Source organism: Macadamia integrifolia, chromosome 8, assembly GCF_013358625.1.
Source record: "Macadamia integrifolia cultivar HAES 741 chromosome 8, SCU_Mint_v3, whole genome shotgun sequence".
Taxonomy (NCBI): Eukaryota; Viridiplantae; Streptophyta; class Magnoliopsida; order Proteales; family Proteaceae; genus Macadamia; species Macadamia integrifolia.
In genome coordinates this window covers 1635239-1655703 of record NC_056564.1, presented here as the reverse complement: position 1 = coordinate 1655703, position 20465 = coordinate 1635239, and the positions used below count along the sequence as shown (strand labels likewise).

At 37.7% G+C, this 20465-nt stretch overlaps 1 protein-coding gene across 3 annotated transcripts; it reads left to right on the top strand.

Annotated features, from left to right (window-relative positions):
- Positions 1-316: 316 nt before the first annotated feature.
- Positions 317-19469, top strand: LOC122086542 (pumilio homolog 4-like). 3 transcript variants are annotated; one of them, XM_042655445.1, is made up of 10 exons: positions 317-1601; positions 10586-11447; positions 11540-12125; positions 12217-12358; positions 12443-12550; positions 14128-14340; positions 14426-14536; positions 17411-17605; positions 18708-18843; positions 18925-19469. In XM_042655445.1, exons 1-10 carry the CDS (start codon positions 909-911, stop codon positions 18960-18962), a joined length of 3084 nt encoding a protein of 1027 aa, XP_042511379.1. In that variant the 5' UTR covers positions 317-908; the 3' UTR covers positions 18963-19469. The 3 variants fall into 3 exon arrangements, with proteins under 3 accessions (XP_042511379.1, XP_042511377.1, XP_042511378.1); XM_042655443.1 differs by having other exon boundaries at positions 318-1601; positions 18669-18843; XM_042655444.1 differs by having other exon boundaries at positions 319-1601; positions 11555-12125; positions 18669-18843.
- The last annotated feature ends 996 nt before the right edge of the window (positions 19470-20465 follow it).

Below are 20465 nucleotides of genomic sequence, written 5' to 3'. Positions count from 1 at the left end.
ACATTAGCCATTGTGCTGGCGCAGGCCATGCACCCCAAGTTAGCGACGCCTGGCTTTTATTTATTTATTTTTTTTAAGTTTAACGAAAAATTTATTTTGGGCACTGAAATGATTTTTTTTATTTTTTTTTGTTGGTAATCATAAGTTTATTACTAAATAATCAACTTACCAATCTATAATATCGCCGTACAATCGACATTGCATAACGCAAAATATGGAATCGGCAACCGTCCATCTAAGATCAGACGACTCTCATTCCCTCTCTGCGTTCTTATCGTCGACGCGTCGCTGTTGCTAAATCTGTTCTCTGTTCTCCCAAACTTCACACACAAACACACCCCCCCCCCCCAAAAAAAAAAATCCACCTTTCCGAAAATCCCATCTAATTCTCTCTCTCTCTGCCTTCAGCGATGAGACTTCGGCCTCGACTTCCTCTTGGAATTTAACATTGGTTACCTGCCGAAGTCCTTCTCGACTAATTACAGGAGTTCCATGGCTTAGTTGCATTTGTTCTTCAAAATTCGCCGGGAACCATAGGCTGTATCAAAAGATCTTCGGTGTGAGTATTCGACGACTGTTTAATTTTTCTCAGAAATCAATAATTTTTTTAATCGAGACTGCTGCATCGTCCTCTATCGGAGATCAACAAGTTGGAAATTACAGGAGGATTTCGGTCGGGTTTGGTGTTCCGTCCGTTCGCTGAATTGCCGTTTTCGTGTTTCTGATTTATCTTTTGGTGGGATCATTTGGGTTTTCTCGTCGTTGCTGATCGAATTGATGCGTTTATGGCGTAAAGGTGTAGAATTTTGGTTCTTCGAACTCTGTTTCGCTTTACGACATCAGGGTTTACCGTTAGATTAGTCTGTTCTTCTGTTGATTTGATTTCTTCGCTATCCAGGATTTTGAAGATGGTCTCAGAAAGTCCGTCAAATATGCTGTCGGATCTAGGCACGCACCCGACCCTAAGTTACGGCCTTGGAGGATTAAACGGGAATTTAGAAGATAGTTTGGAGAATGAGATTGAGTTATTGCTGCGAGAGCGGCGTTGTAAAGACACAATCGATGGTGAGAGGGATCTCAATATCTACCGAAGCGGCAGCGCTCCTCCGACGGTGGAGGGATCCTTGAGTGCTGTGGGCGGTCTGTTTAGGAATAAGGGCACTGATCTTTCTGGGATTTGTCAGAACGGTAATACCGATGGAATTATGTCAGATGAAGAAATTCGCTCGCATCCTACCTATCTGTCGTATTACTATTCCCGTGAAAATATCAATCCCAGGCTTCCTCCTCCTTTGCTGTCAAAGGAGGATTGGCGTGTTGCACAGAGATTCCAGACTGGAACATCGTCAGTTGGGGGAATTGGAGACCGGTGGAAGAAGGATTTGGTGAATGAGGGTGAAAGTAAGTCGCTCTTCTCACTGCAGCCTGGTATTTTGGCACAGAGGGGCGAAGGAGATTTGATGGAACCGAGGACGGTCACACCAAGGAACCTTACCAGGCAACCTTCTGCAGAATGGTTCGAGAGAGGGACTGATGGTCTTATTGGATTGGCTGGTGTGGGGTTGGGCGCGAGGAGGAAGAGCCTGGCCGACATGCTACAGGTGTTTGATGTATTCCGAAACACATAGCTGTGCTTTTAATAATCATAGCTCTCCATTTTAGGGTCATATTTAATTTTTGATACCTACAATCTCTTAAAGAAAAAAAATAGAAGCTACTTGTTAAGATGTTTTAACTTCTTATTAACTCAAAAAAGTATTGATTTTTGTCCATATTATAGTTATAATTTTGTGTTATATGTGTTGAATGCTTTTCAGTTTGTGCTTACTTGGTCTTAAGATAGCTTAACTTCCCTTCATGCCGCTTTTCTCTTGGTGGTATTTTTTTTTTCGCAACCAGGGAATGGTTGACTGTGTGATGTATTGCCAATGTTTACTTGACGAGAGATGTTGGAATTTTGTTATTCATGGTGCTTATGTTGTTCACTTGGTTATATTTTGATTGAAGAAACAAATTTGCTGATATTTATGCATTCATAAAGTAGAAAGCAAATTAGTTCATGAAATGCTATTTTATTTATGTTTCTCAATTACCAATTAATTTCCTTATTCAAATGCTTCAACTTATTAATATCTGTGTTTGATAATTCATGACTAGTTTGTTTATAACATTGGTTTACATAGTCCTCCCCTCCCCTCCCCTCCCTTCCCTTCCCTTCCCTTCCCTTCCCTTCCCTTCCCTTCCCTTTCCTTTCCTTTCCTTTCCTTTCCTTTTTTTTTCATGTTTATAGTGTAAAATGTAAAGAACCACTCATGTTACTTATTCTTTATTTATGTACAAATAGGAATGCAGTTCTCCCTTAAGAGCATTATGATGGATATGAAAAATGAAGAACTAGAATTTAACTCAATAAGACCTTTTCAACCGTAAATTATCTTACACTAGCGGACATAACTACAAGAACTAAGATATGGTGACACTTTCATCGGTGCTCAACTCTGATGATTAATGTTTGTAGCTGTGGCAAAATTGTTGAACTTAAAAAAGTAATTTATAGTACACCTTGAACCGATTATGATCCGATGGCTTTTTGTCATGCAGCCGCCCGCGGGGGGGGGTTGTTTGAGTTTAAAAATATGTTACTGTAAGCATATGGTATGTTGTAGCCAACGGGTCGATCACAAAGAGATTAGTCACTCTATCTTACCTACTCTAAGTACGGCGAGAGTGAATAAGAGATGGTTGATTTTAGATTATGGTCCTAAAACATGCATATAAACGAAAGAAAACGACCTACACATTCAACATCTAAATTAAACAGTTATAACGCCGGATTACTTTAATTAGAGAAGTAAAATAAATGCTGAAAATAACAACTAAAAAAAAGAATCTGCAAATAATAAAGCTAAACTAACAAATAAAGAACTGAAATATAAAGCAAGAAAGTAAAGAAAAATTCTCAATACATCGGCCAAATTTCCGAGAGAGACACTACTATAGGCATCACCTTCAATTATAGCACATATGTAAATAAGAACACAAGGGAAAAAAAAAAAAAACATAAAAATCCTAATTCCACTAGTTGTATTTAAATAAAAATCTTAATTCTACCAATTAACTTTGTCATACATTGATTATGTGTAAGCTGAATTGAAACTTGATTGATTTGGAGTGATGGTATTGGAACAAGATTATTATTGATGAAGAACTTGTTCTCTTGAACTTGAAAACTCTTGATTCTTGTCACTTGAACCAATTCTTTCTTAGAACTAGAAAGTTTGAAAGCTAGAACTATGGAGTGCACTAATTAAATTAACTAAACTATGGATTAAATTAACAAAGTAAACTAATAATTAAACAAATTAACAATTAAAAACTGAATTGCATTATCATTTATCACTTGAATAAAATCTTGAAGAAACATAAGGAGAGAGAGAGAAGAGAACTAAGGCTCCATTTGGTATCGTTTATGTTCCAGAAACTCCGTTTCGTGTCAAAAACGGAAATTTCAGTTTCTGTGTCAAAACATCGTTTTTAAACGATTTAATGCTGTTTGGTGAATCTATTTCTAGAACAGTTTCAGAACAAAAAAACGACAATTCTGCCGTTTGGTAATGCTTGTTTCAGAAACAGTTTTTTTTTTCTCTTTTTTTTTTTTTTAAAGTCAATAATTACAGAAATAACATTAAAACACTATGAACATATAAATCCTTTGGGACAATAAAATATTACATACCAACTAAAAAAAACATGGTTTCAAAAGGATGAATAAAATACAGTATTAACAATGCCTTGTCCAAGTTAATTATTACATAATTCCCCAAATTTTCAATTTTTGTCCAAGTCTAAAGACTTGAATGCTTGGAGGATGTCTTTCATCTTATTTGTTTGGTCCTCTAATCCTTTAAATGTTCCTTCCAGAGATCCTTTTATGTACTCATTCGAAGTGGATGGTGGTGTGGATGATGTTGATGTTGAGCTTGAGCTTTCTAAACATAATGTATGTTGTCTGGTAGAGATATGTGTTTCATCTTTCAACCATGCAAACATACTACATCCACGGTTATCAGCCTATATCAAATAATAGATGTGATTAGGGTCGTTGAAATTTAACATAGAATTAAAAAAAAAAATCTAAAATTATCTATAGGTATAGATCAATCGTAGAAATAAATTACCCCAGTTGAATTTGGGCAACATAGAAAATACTGTCCCTTGTTTGGACCTTTCGTCGTAGTTCGTACTTTGCATTGACCTTTACTACATCTACATAGATGTAGTTGGTCCACCCATATGAAAAAATTACATGAATCTTGACACTTGAAAAATTCTCTTTCAATATTTTTATCCGACTTGGTTGTATATTTACCACAACTCTTCTCGTAAATTTCACAATTTGCTCTTATGAGTGGGGACATAGAGGTATGTCTCCTTAGACATATCCGGTATAGAGGATAATACCGCCTCACATGCACTCACACTGAAATCTCGAGGACGAGATGCACTCAGATTTGCCTGCATAAGCAGTCATTGTATCACTCATATGTACTACTCAATGCAATCTAATTTTGAAATAATTCAACTAGCTAGTGAGATCTATTGTACCTGTATTGCCCTATCCCATACGGACTCATCATCAACTGTGACTGATTTTGTCATTGAGTTCCACCCAAATCCAGTTGTGTCAAGTAGTCTCTTGAATTGTTGGAACTCGTGTTTCAACTTGTTCATCTTGTTGCGTAATTGTTCTCTCCCAATTGTACGATTTAAAACTTTTTGAAATTGCTTTGTAATGTCCTCCCATCCAGTTTTGTTAAATGAATTACTGGATTTGTGACCATTTTTTGCAGCTTCTTTCATTGCCTCAATGAAAACAGTAATCTCAAGTTTTGACCACTTAACGGTAGGGATACTACTTCCAGACATAATAGCTAAACATTATAAGTTAGTGTAAAAAGTTAGCGTACTGGGTTAAAAAAGACTGAACACTAAAAAAAAGAAATAACAAAGCTAATCTTCTGAATATGATACAAACATTTATAAAACATATTTACATGCATGAAGACTAACAATTTCTTGTACTAAAGAAACAAAAAGTAATGTAAGCGACATAAGACCGAGCAAAGTAACAAAGAAACCCAAGTAACAATGTCTTATTACAATTATCAAATAAAAATTACCAAAGAAATATGGAAATCAGATTTGGAATCATACCCAAGCAAAGTAACAATGCTCCAATAAAATCAGTTTTGGGGAGAGATAATGGAAAGACCAATAAAACCAAGCAAAGTAACAAAGAAATCAAGCATAATAGAAATGGGAAGATGAATTCTGTTCTGGCAGCAGCCCTGTTTTCAACTTAAGTTTGAAATGGACTGAATTACTATAGCTTTGTGAAATATATAAAGATAAAAGAATAAAATCAAAGCACATCCAACAGCCACATATGATATCTCCACCTAGGAAAAGTAGCACCACAACATAGATGAAACGGAACCAAAAACAGGGCCTAACCAACCTACTGATCACATGTTCTCTGTTACCAAGGGTTATTTTTGTTGATATCGACATTGGTAATTAAGGGAGATCTAACCAGCAGATCATCCCCATCCTTTGAAATATTCGAGACCTCCCCAAGAAAGGCCTTCGACCAAGACTGTTGCAGATCAGGTCTGCCGATCTGGAGATACAAGATTTCTCAAAAAATAACCCTAGAAAAACCCAAGTCCGATCGGTCAAATTGCAGAGGCTTTAGAGGTAAACAATACCGAACTCTCCATTATTGATTTGGGTTGTAGATCAGGGTATTATAAGGTTTATTGAGGTCATGATCCATCATCAACATATCAAAGAAGATGCAAAGAGCTAGGGCATACCTGTTTGAGCGACAACGAGCAGAGATCAAAAGGGAAACCAAGGTTGATCTTGCTTCTCTTCTCTTCTCAGGCGATCGTGCTTCTCTTCTCTGGCGATTGTGCTTCTCTTATTCAGCGATCGATCTTCTTCTTCTCCAGTTCTGTGTGCGCAAAGATGAAAGGCAGAGGTGAAAAAAGAGGGCGAGTGTATTCCGTCGGTCGAACTTGAGAGTGAAGTCGAGGATTCAAGGTCGATCGTGCTTCTCTTCTCCGGCGAGCTGTCTTCTTCTTCTCCAGCTCTGAGTGCGCAAAGGTGAAAGGCAGAGGTGAAAAAAAGAGGCGAGTATTTTATCGGGAACTTGTCTCTGAAGTTGTAAAATATAGTTCATTTTTTAGAACGTTTGGAGCGAAACAACATGGACAGAACACCCTCTTGTCGTTCCATCTTCGGTTCTTCAAATCGTTTTTTTTCCAACTTTTGTTTCAAAAAAACTGAAATACATCATATGGTTGCCAAACAGTTTTTTGCGTTTTTCCCTTCTATTGAAACGGAAAAACGATAGAAACGTTTCTTAAGAACAATACCAAACGGGTCCTAAGCATAAACTAGGCAAAAAAAAAAAAAAAAGAGAGAATAAACTAAGGGGAATTATCATCCTAGGAGGGGGGAAGGGGCTTTTATAGGGCTTTGGTCTTACCTCATTCCTTCTACAAGTCTTCTTTAAGAAAAGAAAAAAAAAATCAATATTGTTAAAAATCCTCATGCTCTGAGATATTGTGTGAGGAAAGAGAAACTGTTTCCAAAATTAACAGATTCTATTCCTTCCCTGCAATATTAACCAATATCTTGCAATCTTGACTAAATCAGAAAGGAATCTCTGCATAGCATCTTCAAGATATTGTGAGGTGGCAAGGAGAGAGAATAATCTTCAGGATTTTGTAGGAGAGAGGATGTGGTACCACTGAGTGGGTTCCTTTGGACAAGTTAGTTCAAGCTTGGACCGGTTCTTGGTTCACTTTAAGCACTTTCTCTTGTAGACTTGGAAACTGCAAAAAAAAAAAAAAAAAAAAAAAAAAAAAAAAAGGAAAACCAGAAGTAGGACTATCTAAAGTGGGGCAAAATGTACACTTATATCCCTAAGATTTCGCACATTATTGTGCTCATCAGTTGCACTTACCATTTCAATATCCTTAGTGAAAAAAATAGAACTTGGTATTTGCATTGAGGATGAGATTTATCAGGGCATTGATATTTACTTTTAAGATAAGGTTTTTTGACCTAAAATCTCTCTTTAATTTTTTTGTCTATCCATGAAGTAACAATCAAGTTCAATGGCTTTGGTTACTTCATGGGATGCTATAGTCACTTGTGTGTGATTCACATTATTATATATTGCATCTTTACGGTCCTCAGCTAATCTAGGAGCATCTACCTCATTGAGCTACAATATCGAGCCAAATTTCAACAAAGTGGTAATTGTAACTCTACACTTAATGTAATTCACTCGAAAAATAGACCTCAACTCAAGTGACATTTTCTTTATCCTTCGTTTTTTTTTTTTATTTACATTTTTTGGTGAAAAGATGTAAAATTATTTTTCATTATTTTCTTGGATAGATATTCGTATGTTGGAGATATCATGAAGGATTCCACTATCATGGGTGGATTGCACTAGTTCCATATGGGACTTGCCTTAAGGCTGAAGGCTAGTATCTCTCGAGCAGTGTTGATTGATTAGTGGCATTGTAAGTAGGGTTCTAAATTTCAGTTTTGACAATTATTTTTGGGTTTCGAATGAAACCAAAATGGCCATATTTTGGCCCAAAACTTCAGGGAATCATAGTTAAGCATTAAAATGTTAGTTTGGTTTTGGACATTAAGTTGTTAGTGTACACTATGCCCTGCTGTATGCTTTCTCTAGTGTAACTTGTTCTACACATAATTATTACTATGACACTCAAAATTCAATGAAAACAACTCAAATATGCATTAAGAGTGAAGAAAAATCATTTAATATTACACTTGCAAGTAGTCATGTACAAGTGTACAATTGTTCCTCCAAATCTATGTCACTGCCACATAGAGTTTGGGGGAGCCTCGAATTGCTAGATGATTGGGGCTGCCAACAAAACCGTTCCTCCGATTCTAGCAGAAAAGACGGTCATGTCATGGTATACTTAAATAAACACTTGAAGTCCAACACACCAACCTGGTATGTCATTGCAACATACTCCAGGTAACCCAACCTTGGATATAGATTATTGGGTTGCAAAGACGATGCAAATGTGGATCCATCATAGCAACGTGGTGAATTAGGGATGTTAGGTATGAGCAAGGTTCAAAATATCGGGTTTCGACCCTTGGAATCTGGGAAATTTTCCCCGTTTTGGTGGAAACTTTGGTTTTGACCTCAAATGTGTTATTTTTTCCTTATTTTTTGTGTATGTCCTATGTTAGACATTTTTAATACATTCACATAATTAGTTTCATGGAGAAAACACCTAAAGTAATACTTGTGGTGTTGACTAAAGTTTGCTAATATACATTGAGTCGTTGACTGAAACTATACTACATAAGTACATATATAAGTTACTAATTAAAAATGTGAAATACATTATTAAAAGTTTAAAACAAACAAAACATAATGTAAAAGATCCAAAAATAATAATATTACATAATTGTGAGTTATCTTTCAAGTCTCTTGTCTCAACAGTCAACACTCAACTACCAATTCCAAGTATAGTGTCTAAGCGGTTCCAGTCCATGAGCTGCATACCACTGCAGATGTTGTAGCCGCTCCTCTGAATGCACCACATATGAGTCCTATGACATGTTTTGGGCCCAATTGTTTTGGTAGTCCGTCACTGTCCATCTATAAGATGCATCATCAACATCAGCTAGGTATCCCAACATAGGGAATGGCTCAGTCATAGTGATAGGATGTGAATGTAGTACACAAGGTTGGGATGGATACCCAAAGATATTGTCAACAAAAGATGACCCACCCCCTCAACTACCCTTCTGTCCAAATGAAGTATAAGAATAATAAGATCCACCATATTGTCCATACCCACCATCACATCCAAATGAATCGGTGCTCTCGAAGGATGACACACAAGGTTTGGGGAAGATGGGATTTACCTTTTTTGTCCAAGCTCCATTCCTTAGGTAGATTTGATATGAACGTGCAAGATCTAAGCTTAGAATGAAGATTTGATGGCACAAGGGCAAAATCTTGAGTGTTTTCCCAAGTTTCCCACTTCATAAAGAAAGAAATAGGGGGAGAGGGTCGAAATTTTGAAATAAGAATGCATGGTTTCCCATTTGAGAATGTTTTATAAAGGCTGACCCATTGGTCCACTCGAAAATTCTCACAGTTCGAGGAAAATTCCCACATTTCGACGATACTGGTCGAAACCAATGACTTCTAAAAGTCACATGGTATTTGATATCAGAGTCCTGGGATACCGTGGAAATATGAAAATTTCGACGGTATCGGTGGAAACCTTGAACCATGGGTGTGAGAAGATGTTATCCATAGCTGAAGACCCACCCTGTGATTGACACTCATATGTAATGGGGAATAAAAAAGATGATGTTTTACTGGTCATAACCATCTACCCACCACATGCTGCAATGAAGTCATCTATAGAAAATGAGGGTGCACTCCATTGTCTTGGATGTCTATACCCACCATATCTACTACTCTTCTCTAGGCTTAGGCCTCCAAGTGTGTCAAAGAAGCTCGTGACATCTATCTTCACGCTATCCTCTGCATCTGGTTTGAACTAGTGATGCAGGCCTCTTGAGTATCTTGAATGTGTGGGGGACACGTGCACCTTGGTTGGCATACTGTGTAGCATGATCGAATTGAGTCTCTCCTGTGAATCAGAAACGCTTCAATTTAGGCTCCACCTCCGCTTGGTCGTACTCCTCTTGGAGGGATCCAAATCTATCACTTTGAGGCCTTTATTATTTCCTTGTTCCATGAGTTAAGAAGCTGCTTCATTTTAGTTCTTGTCTTGCTTGGATCATGTTGTAGTTTAGGTGCTGTCTTTTTGTTGGGACAACTAAAAAACTATAAAATAAATTTTTGCAGTCCACTCATTCTGGTATTGGTTTATATATTTATTCATTGAATGAGGAAGATGAGCGGGGCTAGCGATCCACCGAAGATGTGGAATATAAAAATGCATCGGTAGGGAAGCATTCCGCCTTAGAGGGAAGCAACCGCGCAAGCAGTGTGGACGAAGCGGAAGCGAGAATGTCGGCTTGTGTAATGCAAACATTGGTGAGAATCCAATGCCGTGAAAACCGGAAATGAATGATGAAAGGAGGACAGTGGCCTAGAGAATAGGAGAGAGGCAATGTGGCTTTACCGCATTCCCTGCGCAGTTACCCGTGAATCTCCCCTTCAGATCTTACCACCGAACTGACCTTCTTCACTCTTCGAGACCTTTTCCTATTTGACGGAATGGAAGTTTTCAATCTCATTTGAGTAGTGTTCTGTTATAAAGGCCCAGTTTTGTTGTGCGAGCCACTCTTTTTAAATTTAGTAGTCTTTCTGGATTCAAAGTCCGTGGATCATTTAACTGTAGCTAAATCTGCTGATGATTACTAGGATATATTTTATTTCCTTTGTCATCACTTAAAAAGAATTAACTGTCAATTATTGTTATTCTTTCCCTCTTTTATGAATGTAATTTTGCTGATGTAATTTCTTTTACAGGAAGGACTTGTTCAGCCTGCTCCAGCATTAGGTAATATTTCACGCCCAGTGAGCCGTAGTGCTTTTGATGATGTTGCAGAGCCGATGGGCATATCTGACCCCCAATTGACACAGTTAAGTAATGGACTGGAATCTTTAGAGGGCTTACGTTCTGGAACAACTTCCCCTGGCCTGGTTCGAGTTCAGAGTTTTGGTTCATCTGTTTCTCAATCTTTTGCATCTTCTATGGGTTCATCGCTGTCGAGAAATGCAACTCCTGAACCCCAGTTGGTTGGGAGATCTCCGGCTCCTGGTCTTCCTCCAATGAGGAGCAGAGTTTTTGGTACTGAAAATAAAGTTGCAGCTTCAAATGCCTTTAATGGTATTTCTTCTAGCATGGGTGACACTGCTGACATTGCTGCTACTTTATCTGGATTAAGCCTGTCCAAAAATAAACTTGTTGATAAAGTTAGTCGTGTACAATGTCAACTTAAAGAAGAATTTAATAATCATAATTTTCCTTTTGATATGCCAAATGGTCATACCCAGGGTTTGCAGCATCAACTTATTGGCAAGACTGAAGCTGAGACACTAACCATACCCACTATCTATAAAGATTGGGCAAAGAAGAATACAACTGTAACAGACCTTAATTTTTCTAGTACAAATTTGGATGGGCAAGTGAACTTCCCTGGAGTAGAATCATCTGCTGCCAGTCTGTATTCAAAAGTACCTTTTGCGGGTGGTTCTGCTGGTTTGGAAGGATCCAGTGTCCATTATCAGAATACAGATTTGCCAAGTACTGACTTTGCTGGCTATGTACCTCGTGTGCATTCAATCAATCAGAGGCTGAATTTAGTGGTGAATGATCACATTGAAGCAGGTATTTTTTTTCTTCCTGCCAATTTTCTGCTTCTTCCTTCATCTAAGAACCTTATTTAGACCCTTTGTTATTGAGGTATGTTTTGCTTTCATGTGCGGTTTTGGCAGGGGGTGTAGAAGGTCAAAGTCTTGGTCGAAGTGGAAATCAAGGGTCTGGCCTTCAAGTGCCTGTTATGGACCCACTATGTTTACAATACCTGCAAAGAACTTCTGATTATGCGGTACAGGCTGCAGCTAGCCTCAGGGATCCTTCTTTGGGGAGAAATTACCTTGGCACTTCACATGCGGACTTTGTTGGGTTTCAGAAAGCATACCTTGAGACATTGCTTGCACAACAGAAACAACAGTATGGCATGTCATTTCCAGATAAATCAGGTTCTTTAAATCATGGTTATTATGGGAATCCTACATTCGGTCTTGGCATGCCATATCCAGGAAACCCTATGGGAAGTCCTGTACTTTCTTCAGCAGGAGCTGGAAGTCCTATTAGGCAGAACGAGCGAATCTCACATATCCCATCATTGATAAGGAGTTCAATGGGAGGGTCTATGGGATCGTGGCACTTGGATAATGGCAATAATATGGAAGAACGTTTTGATTCGTCATTATTAGAAGAGTTCAAGAACAACAAGACAAGTTTTGAACTTTCAGAGATTTCTGGCCATGTAGTTGAATTCAGGTATTTCCCCCCTGGATCCTTTGTGGTTTTCATTCTATTCATGTTGCTACAGTAAATGGAACTGACTTCTTTCTCCCTTCTTTCAATGTAGTGCTGATCAGTATGGCAGTCGTTTTATTCAGCAGAAACTAGAAACTGCAACTGTGGAAGAAAAAAACAAGATATTTCCAGAGATCATTCCTCAAGCTCGTACCTTGATGACGGATGTCTTTGGGAACTATGTTATTCAGAAAGTATTTGTTTTACATTTAATGGAACTCACCAAATTTGCCCAAATATTTTGACCTATCGCTGACATAGCTTTTCTTGAATGGCAGTTTTTTGAGCATGGTACAGAGAGTCAAAGAAAGGAGTTAGCTAGCCAGCTTACTGGTCATGTTTTGCCTCTAAGTCTTCAAATGTATGGTTGCAGAGTGATTCAGAAGGTACTTTCTGAACTTTGTCTCTCTCTGCTTCCACATGTTCTTGAATGTTCCATTGTTACACTATGAAGTTTGCAATTTGAATATTCATGTTTGCTTGATACTCATTTATTTGGATTACTACTTCTATATCCAATGGCCTATTAGGAAAGGTTTGGTTTTTTTTAATTATTTCGCACTTTTTGCCTAAATTGAGTTTTTTTGGAAATTTCATTAAATTTTGCATGTAAATATCAATAATATTTTTGTTTCGTTTTCTTGCAAAACCTAAATATTTCGGTAATTTCGGTAAAATTTTGCTTGAACACTACTATCAGGTATCTCCTGGTTAAGTGATTTGAGGCAGACACAGTGTTTAACTCCGACAATTTTGAAATGAAAGTTCGCCTCATCATTATTGACTTCCTCTAGGCTCTATGGAAGAAAATTCAACTCTTTTTTACATGAAACTTTGTCAACATGAGAGAATGGAATAGCAATTGGTTGGCAGAAAGATTAATAAAGGATGAGATATCAACTAACAAGAACCAGCTTTAATTTTCTGTTAAAGTAATCAAGAACTTAATCCGTAAATCAAGAAGAAACTGAAGTGTCAGGTTCTCAGTGATGTTCTGATATTTTGAGCATATCCAAAACTAGAGGAACAATGCAATAACAAAATAGATATTTTTCCAGAGACTTAAAAAAAGATAGATATTTGTCCATAGTTTAAAATTAAGTAATAGGGTCAATAAACTAACCTGTGTCTGGTTTTCACGTTAAAAGTAGCACAATATTGAAGAATCAGCATCTGAATGTAGTGGTGAAAGATAAAACCAGCAATAGATGTAAAAGAAGCTAATAAACCTTGACCATGGCGGAACAAAAGAACTGCTGAAAATCAGTATAGTTTCATTCAATCAGAAAAACTGAGTTTACATAGCTTCCCAGCAACTGTATATATGAGCTCGGCTATTTCGAACTCTATATTCAAAAAAATAAAAACCTTTAAATCCAATCTTAATGGAAAAATAATAAACACGTGTAGAAAATTAATTCTTAGAACTACAAGGATTGGACTCATCTTGATTCTTGGGACTTAATATAAGACCCTGAATGCCTAGACTCTTTTGGTGGAAATTGCAAAAAATAACCCAAGTTAAACTCATCCATGACCAAATGATCCCAAGCTTCATATTTGCTCCTTTACATGAGTTCATCTCGTCCTTTTTTGAAGTCATTGGTCCCATGCTGATTGATCCCAGTATGTGTGAGAAAAGAATGAAGATGTATCCCGTGCAAAATGAGATATTGTCTGAGGTCTCTGAATAAGGCTTAGGTTCCCCAATACAGTCACTATTACTAAACAAAGCAATTATAAAAGTAGACACAGTTACTTAAAAGATTCTACTGAAGACTTCCTATGCAAGGCATAATAAAGGGACTTAATGGGCCCAGGCCTGGCCTATTAGTTGGCCTAAAACATAAGCCGCCAGTGGGCTTTTAAAGCTGGGCTCAATAGGACTTGAGGGCTGACTGTTTCTTTTTCTTGCGAGTATACTCCTCAGTCGATCTACATCACTTAGTCATTGCTTCTACAGGCTTTGGAGGTGGTTGATGTGGATCAACAGACTCAGTTGGTGGCAGAGCTTGATGGTTCAGTCATGAAATGTGTTCGTGATCAGAATGGTAATCATGTTATCCAGAAGTGTATTGAGTGTGTCCCTCAAGATCGCATTCAGTTTATTATCTTAGCTTTCTATGGGCAAGTTGTGGCACTATCCACCCACCCGTACGGCTGCCGGGTTATTCAGGTGAGAAGTCTAATTTTTTTCTTCTCATTCTTCATCAGCAGGTCTTTTTATGCCAACCTTTAATACCTTGTCTTACTGCTAGCAGAGGGTTCTCGAGCACTGTGATGATGCCAATACGCAACATATCATCATGGAAGAAATCCTGCAATCTGTTTGTACACTAGCACAAGACCAATATGGAAATTATGTGGTTCAGGTATGTGTTTGTGTTGCAAATATGTGTCGCTTATATACAAGATTATGACCACCACAGAATGACATATTTTCTCTTTCTTGACAGTCATCATAGGTTACTGGTTGTATTCCTGATTATTTTTATTTATTTGTTTTGCATGGTTTCTTTATCCATACTTGAGCAAACACAGAAGCTTTTTTGCTTCCATAGATTCTGCATTATCACTGTTCTTTTTGGGGAGGGTTGGGGTGGGGGGGGGGATAAATAACAATTTTTTATTGAAAGAAGCACTTTCTAGATATCTTTCATAGCTCTAAGGGTACCTCTGTCAGCAGAATCCTGCCCTTCACAATTCCAACCCATATGGTGGTTTCCTTATATTGTCTCACCTTTTGATGCTAACATTAGGGTGTTAAGTTTTTTTAAAATATGTTATCCAGTGTATTATTATTTTTTATTGAATTTAAATTTTAAGAATTTTATACGCATTATGGGATTTCACCAGCCATGCCAAGCTGAGCTCTGGCCTGCTTAGCTTGGGTTTGTTCTCAAACTCATATCAGGCTCTTTGAAAAAATAGATCAATCAAGGAGAATTGACACATCCGGAGGGGACAACAAACAGTTTGCTTTTGATGTCAAATAGAGGTGAGAAGGAACCATGGGGGTCTTAACAATTTGTTTCTCAGTCCCCAGAATTACCAATCAACATTCAAGATTTCGGTCGAAACCTGGACGGTTTCGGCTGCAAGTTTTGGTAAAGGGTTTCGAGGCCTAAGTGGTCAAATTAGGTGCCGAAACTTCCAGGAAACCCTATTTTAAGCCTTTTAAGCATAGTGAAACCGTTAGATTTTAAAAAATACACTTCAAATGGTAGTTTGACTTCTGAGCTTAGTTTGGTAGTATACATTGTAAGTTGCTGTATACATTTTCTAATATGGCCTATTCCACACAAAGTTTAGTATCAGGACACGCTTAATTCAATTAAAACAACTTAAATATTCATTAGGAATGAATAAACATAAATTACAAAAAATTTTATAATCATACATTATACATGGTTCATTACAAAGATTTGAAGAAATGAATGTCAAGAATACAATAAAGTCACTCCTATGCCCATCCTAGAGTCCCAGTACCACATCGAGTTCCGGGTGGATCAAAACCACTAGAATCTCGTAATCCTCTGACTGTATCACAAAAGCTAGTCATGTCATAGTGGGGTGCAAGAAAGTCAACTCTCGAAACAACAGCCTATAAATGGAACCATAAGGAACTCGATCGAGAGCCACTGATCTTGGATGGTGGCTGTGGAACTGGGACTGGTATGTATGGTTCGGGGGCTGGGAATGAGAAGATGCTATGAACAAATGATGACCCAATGCGTATCATATAAAAAGATGAAGGTTAACCTTCAAGTATTTACCCAATTTTTTTTTTGCAAAAATTAATGTGGGAAAAGTGATATAGCTCCAACTTTGAATCTTGCAAAAATCTTCCAAAAATGCAACAAATAGTCGCTTCCAATATGTTCCTCTACTGCCCAACAAGTCTTTTAAGAGAACGATTTGGGAAAAAAAATTAAAAAAAGGAGTTTTTTGAAGGTTTACTATAGAAACCGGCAAAACTTGCTATATGGGTAAAAAATTTGACCATTTCTTTCGAAACTCATGTTTATAACTCAATGAAAGTAATGTTTTGGCCAAAATATTGGCGAGACAAAATATTTGACCAAAATTTCAGCTTGACACCGAAATCTCGACCGAAAGCTGTACATATTCCTGCATCGCACATCATTTCATTTCGATAGCTGTCAAAACTGAACTATATCTTGAACCATGCCACCAATAACTAGGGACTAGGAGAAACCGAAGAAAGAAAGAGGAACAAGGGAACTAAAAATGGAGATGGAATGAATTAGGAAAAGGAGTGGGCGGGACTCACCTGAGAGGTGAATCTCTCATCCGAGCTGGGAATAATGAGAGAGGAAAGAAGACAGTAGCATGTAACACTTACACCGTGAGTAACCAATTTCAAATTTTCAATATTCAACTTTGAATATTTCGTGGATTACATTCATATTTGAAGACTTGTAAACAGAAACACAGAAACTAAACATATTCAGACTCCATGACTGAAATTGAGTTTGATATCAAACGCAACTTCAAAATTCTTAACTCATGACTGCTACAGAAAATAATAATAATACAAAAAACAATTGATTGACAAATGCAATCTAACAAATAAATAAAACCCTACCAACCCCTATTAGACCAGAATCTTGGTTTGGGCCAAGGTTCTAAATCTCGGGTTTTGACCTTGGTCAAAACTGAAATTCAGGTCAAAATTTCTGGAACCTGATAGAAACCAGGTATTTTTTTTCTGGGCCATTGCTAGAAATTTGGGCTGAAAATTTTCAAGTACTAGGCTTCGTCTCGGGGTACGCCGAAACCACCGAAATCTCTGAATTTTTGGTCAATATTTCTGATATGAACTATGGTTTGGGCTGGGTTCGCCTAGGTCTTGGTGTCCAGATTGGGTCATGCTGGTCCAGCAATGCTCATGCAACTGCATCATAGCTTGGGCTTGAGAACCCAAAGATTTAGCTCAAGTTACTACATCTGTGCTTACTAGCAGTGCACATTTCTCTCTCTCTCCCTCTCTCTGTGGTTGTACCTAGCTACTCTCTCCTTTGCATCAGAGTTTGATATCCTACATTTTCCGTTTGAGGCATGTAGCTCTTCATGTGAACTTTTTCAAGATGATGTGGGTGAATTTCATACTGCCCGCCATTTTTCTTTCTTCTTCTTTTTTTTTTTTTGGTTACTTCTTGTAGTTATTACTAATGGTTTGCCTTAATTGCCTTTATCCTTTTCTCCCGTCTCTCTTTGTTTAGCATGTGTTGCAACATGGGAAACCACATGAACGATCTGCTATAATCAGCAAGCTTGCTGGACAGATAGTAAAGATGAGTCAACAGAAGTTTGCTTCTAATGTTGTAGAGAAGTGCTTGACTTTTGGTGGTCCCAAAGAACGTCAACTTTTGGTAAATGAGATGCTTGGTGCCACAGAGGAGAATGAGCCCTTGCAGGTTTGTGGGACCTTTTCCTTCGTAAAATTGCAAGGTGGATAATTTAATATTAAGACCTTAATATGGGAAAAAAATCAATTCATATACTAATGTATTAATTGTAATGATACCGGAAGTTATTGATTACAACATGGCGAGGCAAACTGATTCCACCTTCCCATGTTCTTCCAAACAAATCCTGGTATACTCTTTTACATTCTTGAAAATGCCAGGATTTAAGTGCATAATAAAATATGAAAATTTGACTGGCCTTTTAGGTGTGGTTCAGTTTAGTTTAATTGGACTGGCCTAACTTTGTTGCTTAACATTCGTTTAATCATGTGGATTTTTGAAAATTGGGTAACCGTTATCCTGATAACTTGAGAATCTGGTAGTTGTGGTTACCAATTAAAGCTCAGTACTGGGGCTGGACTGTTATCATACAACTCTTGTATCATTGACTTGGACTATCTGAAGTCAACTAGTAACTTCAGAGTCCAACAAACAGCATTTCAGATTAAGTTGGTGAATTGGTTAGGGAATTTAGGAAATAGGCAGGTTCCCTTGTAATTTCCCTTGTGCTGGACAACTGAAAGATAAATGAAACCATAAAGAAGTGGACCATCTCTCTCTATAGCCCTTCTACTCACGTTTTCCAATTCAGGTTGATATCTGAGATGCTGGAATATAAATTTGTTTATGAGAAAGCTTTTATCATTTTACATGTTGATTGAAAGTTAATTTCAATGACATCCCCAAGGAATTAGACTGGCCTCACTCTGTTAACTTACAGTTGGGCTCTGCATTGTGGTATCTGGTGTCTGGCATTCCATTCTTATTGTCACATCTCTTTTTACTAATTTTATTGATGTATCAGAAGGCGAGTTTTTACCTCTTGCTTTTCCTTATCATCACTTCCGAGCAAAGAATCCTCAAAAGCCTATTTTGTATATGCAACTTGTTCGACTTTAAGGAGTGGAATGCAGAATAAATTCTCTCCATTTATTTATTTTATTTTATTTTATTTTTTTAAAATTTGCTATTGGTGCTTGTTGATGGAAATTGACAAAATGCAAAATGATAGGCCATGATGAAAGATCCATTCGCAAATTATGTTGTACAGAAGGTTCTAGAAACGTGTGATGATCAGAGTCGTGAGTTGATCCTGTCACGCATCAAGGTCCATTTGAATGCGCTTAAGAGATACACTTATGGCAAACACATCGTTGCACGTGTTGAAAAGCTCATCACAGCTGGAGGTGAGAATATTTCTATAGCAATTTCGGGTTCTTGTTGCTCAGTGAGACCAGTCTAATGTTCCATCTCCACTATGTTTGCAGAAAGGCGCATTGGGATTTCATCTTCATATTCTTCTTGAGGAGTCCCTTGGCAGGCAGTAAAAGGGCAGGCATCCTTGTACAGCTAACAAGGCAAGTTGTCTTAGCTTATCATCCGAGTCTTTATTTTCTTCCGAAAATGTGTCGGAAACCGGAGATATTAGAGTTTAGTGGTAGGGTATGAATGAGCTTATAATGGTTGTAAATAAAGGGAAAATATATAGGCTCACTGTAATAAGATTTTGATTCCCTCCCCAACCCTCCCAACTTGTATATTCGGCACATTATTGTAATTTGATTATGATGAAGAGAGCATCTATGAGGAGGTCATATTTAGGTTGTTTAGGCAATTGAGGTTAGAGACAGTGATCCTTGCGAGACAAATTTACAATGTTTCACAAGAATCTGTAAAGAAATTTCTTTTGAGTATAATTGTTATTGGAACTGTAAAGAAAGGAACAGTATATCTATGAGGAGGGTCAAGCCGTGAGGCCCTAGGCTTGTGACTGGAGATTTTATCAATAAATATCCTCAGCTCTACCTGGAAATTTTCTTGTGTATATTACTATTTTCTAGTTCTAGATTTTAGTCTGTATCACTTGTTTTAATGGAAGTATGTATTGTTATTATTTGTTTATGTCAGATCCCCCCTTTATAAAATTTCCGTCTTCCTTTCCCATGGCTGCTTGCATGTCATGATGTCTAATGCTATAACATAGAGGTCATGAACAGCTTTTCAAGAATTGGGATCATATAGGATTCTCTCCATAGAGCTCCAGGACCAGAGAGTGATCCAGCTGAGGTCATCCCAGCCATGGGAACACTCTAGTCCCTGAGCTCTATGAGACGAGCCGGATCTGATCATATATGCCAGATTGGAATCTGCAGAAGGCTGATATCAATTCTGGCAGATTCGTCTCTGCCGTTTTGTATGGAAAAATCCTAGAGGGCATCTACAACAATTCCAATTCGATGTGAATTGAAATCGGCTGAGACCAATCCGGATCTCGATTCAGTGTTTTTAAACCCTAGTTTTTGAAAGATGCGTTGTTGTTAGCATATACACTTCAACATTAGCTCGATTCTGGGTTGCACCTTTAACCGGTCTACCTTTATTTCACTCTTCTGAATTAACTCCTGCAAGTTGGCTACATGAAATTTACTCTGCTTTTCTACTTTATTAAAAGCCATAGGCGGAAAGGTTTTCCAAGTTGCAATTCTCCACCTAGTTGTGCCATCCGGAAATGTTATGTGGCAATTCAATCGTTTGATACCTGGGTAATATTTTGGAATCTGCAAGAACTTGAAAGAATCCCATTTTGTTTTTGAGTTGCCATGCAATATCATAATCATCACCATCCTCATCACCCAACTCCATAGAATTGTGTCAAGTTACTACCAACATAACCACATCCAGGGATTTAACTCACGATATTGGTACTGATATCTGTTACCACCGATCATTGACATCGATACGGATCAACCGTATCAGGTCAGAATGTCACATCGGACAAATTTGCCTTCAAATGATAAAACCTCTTTCC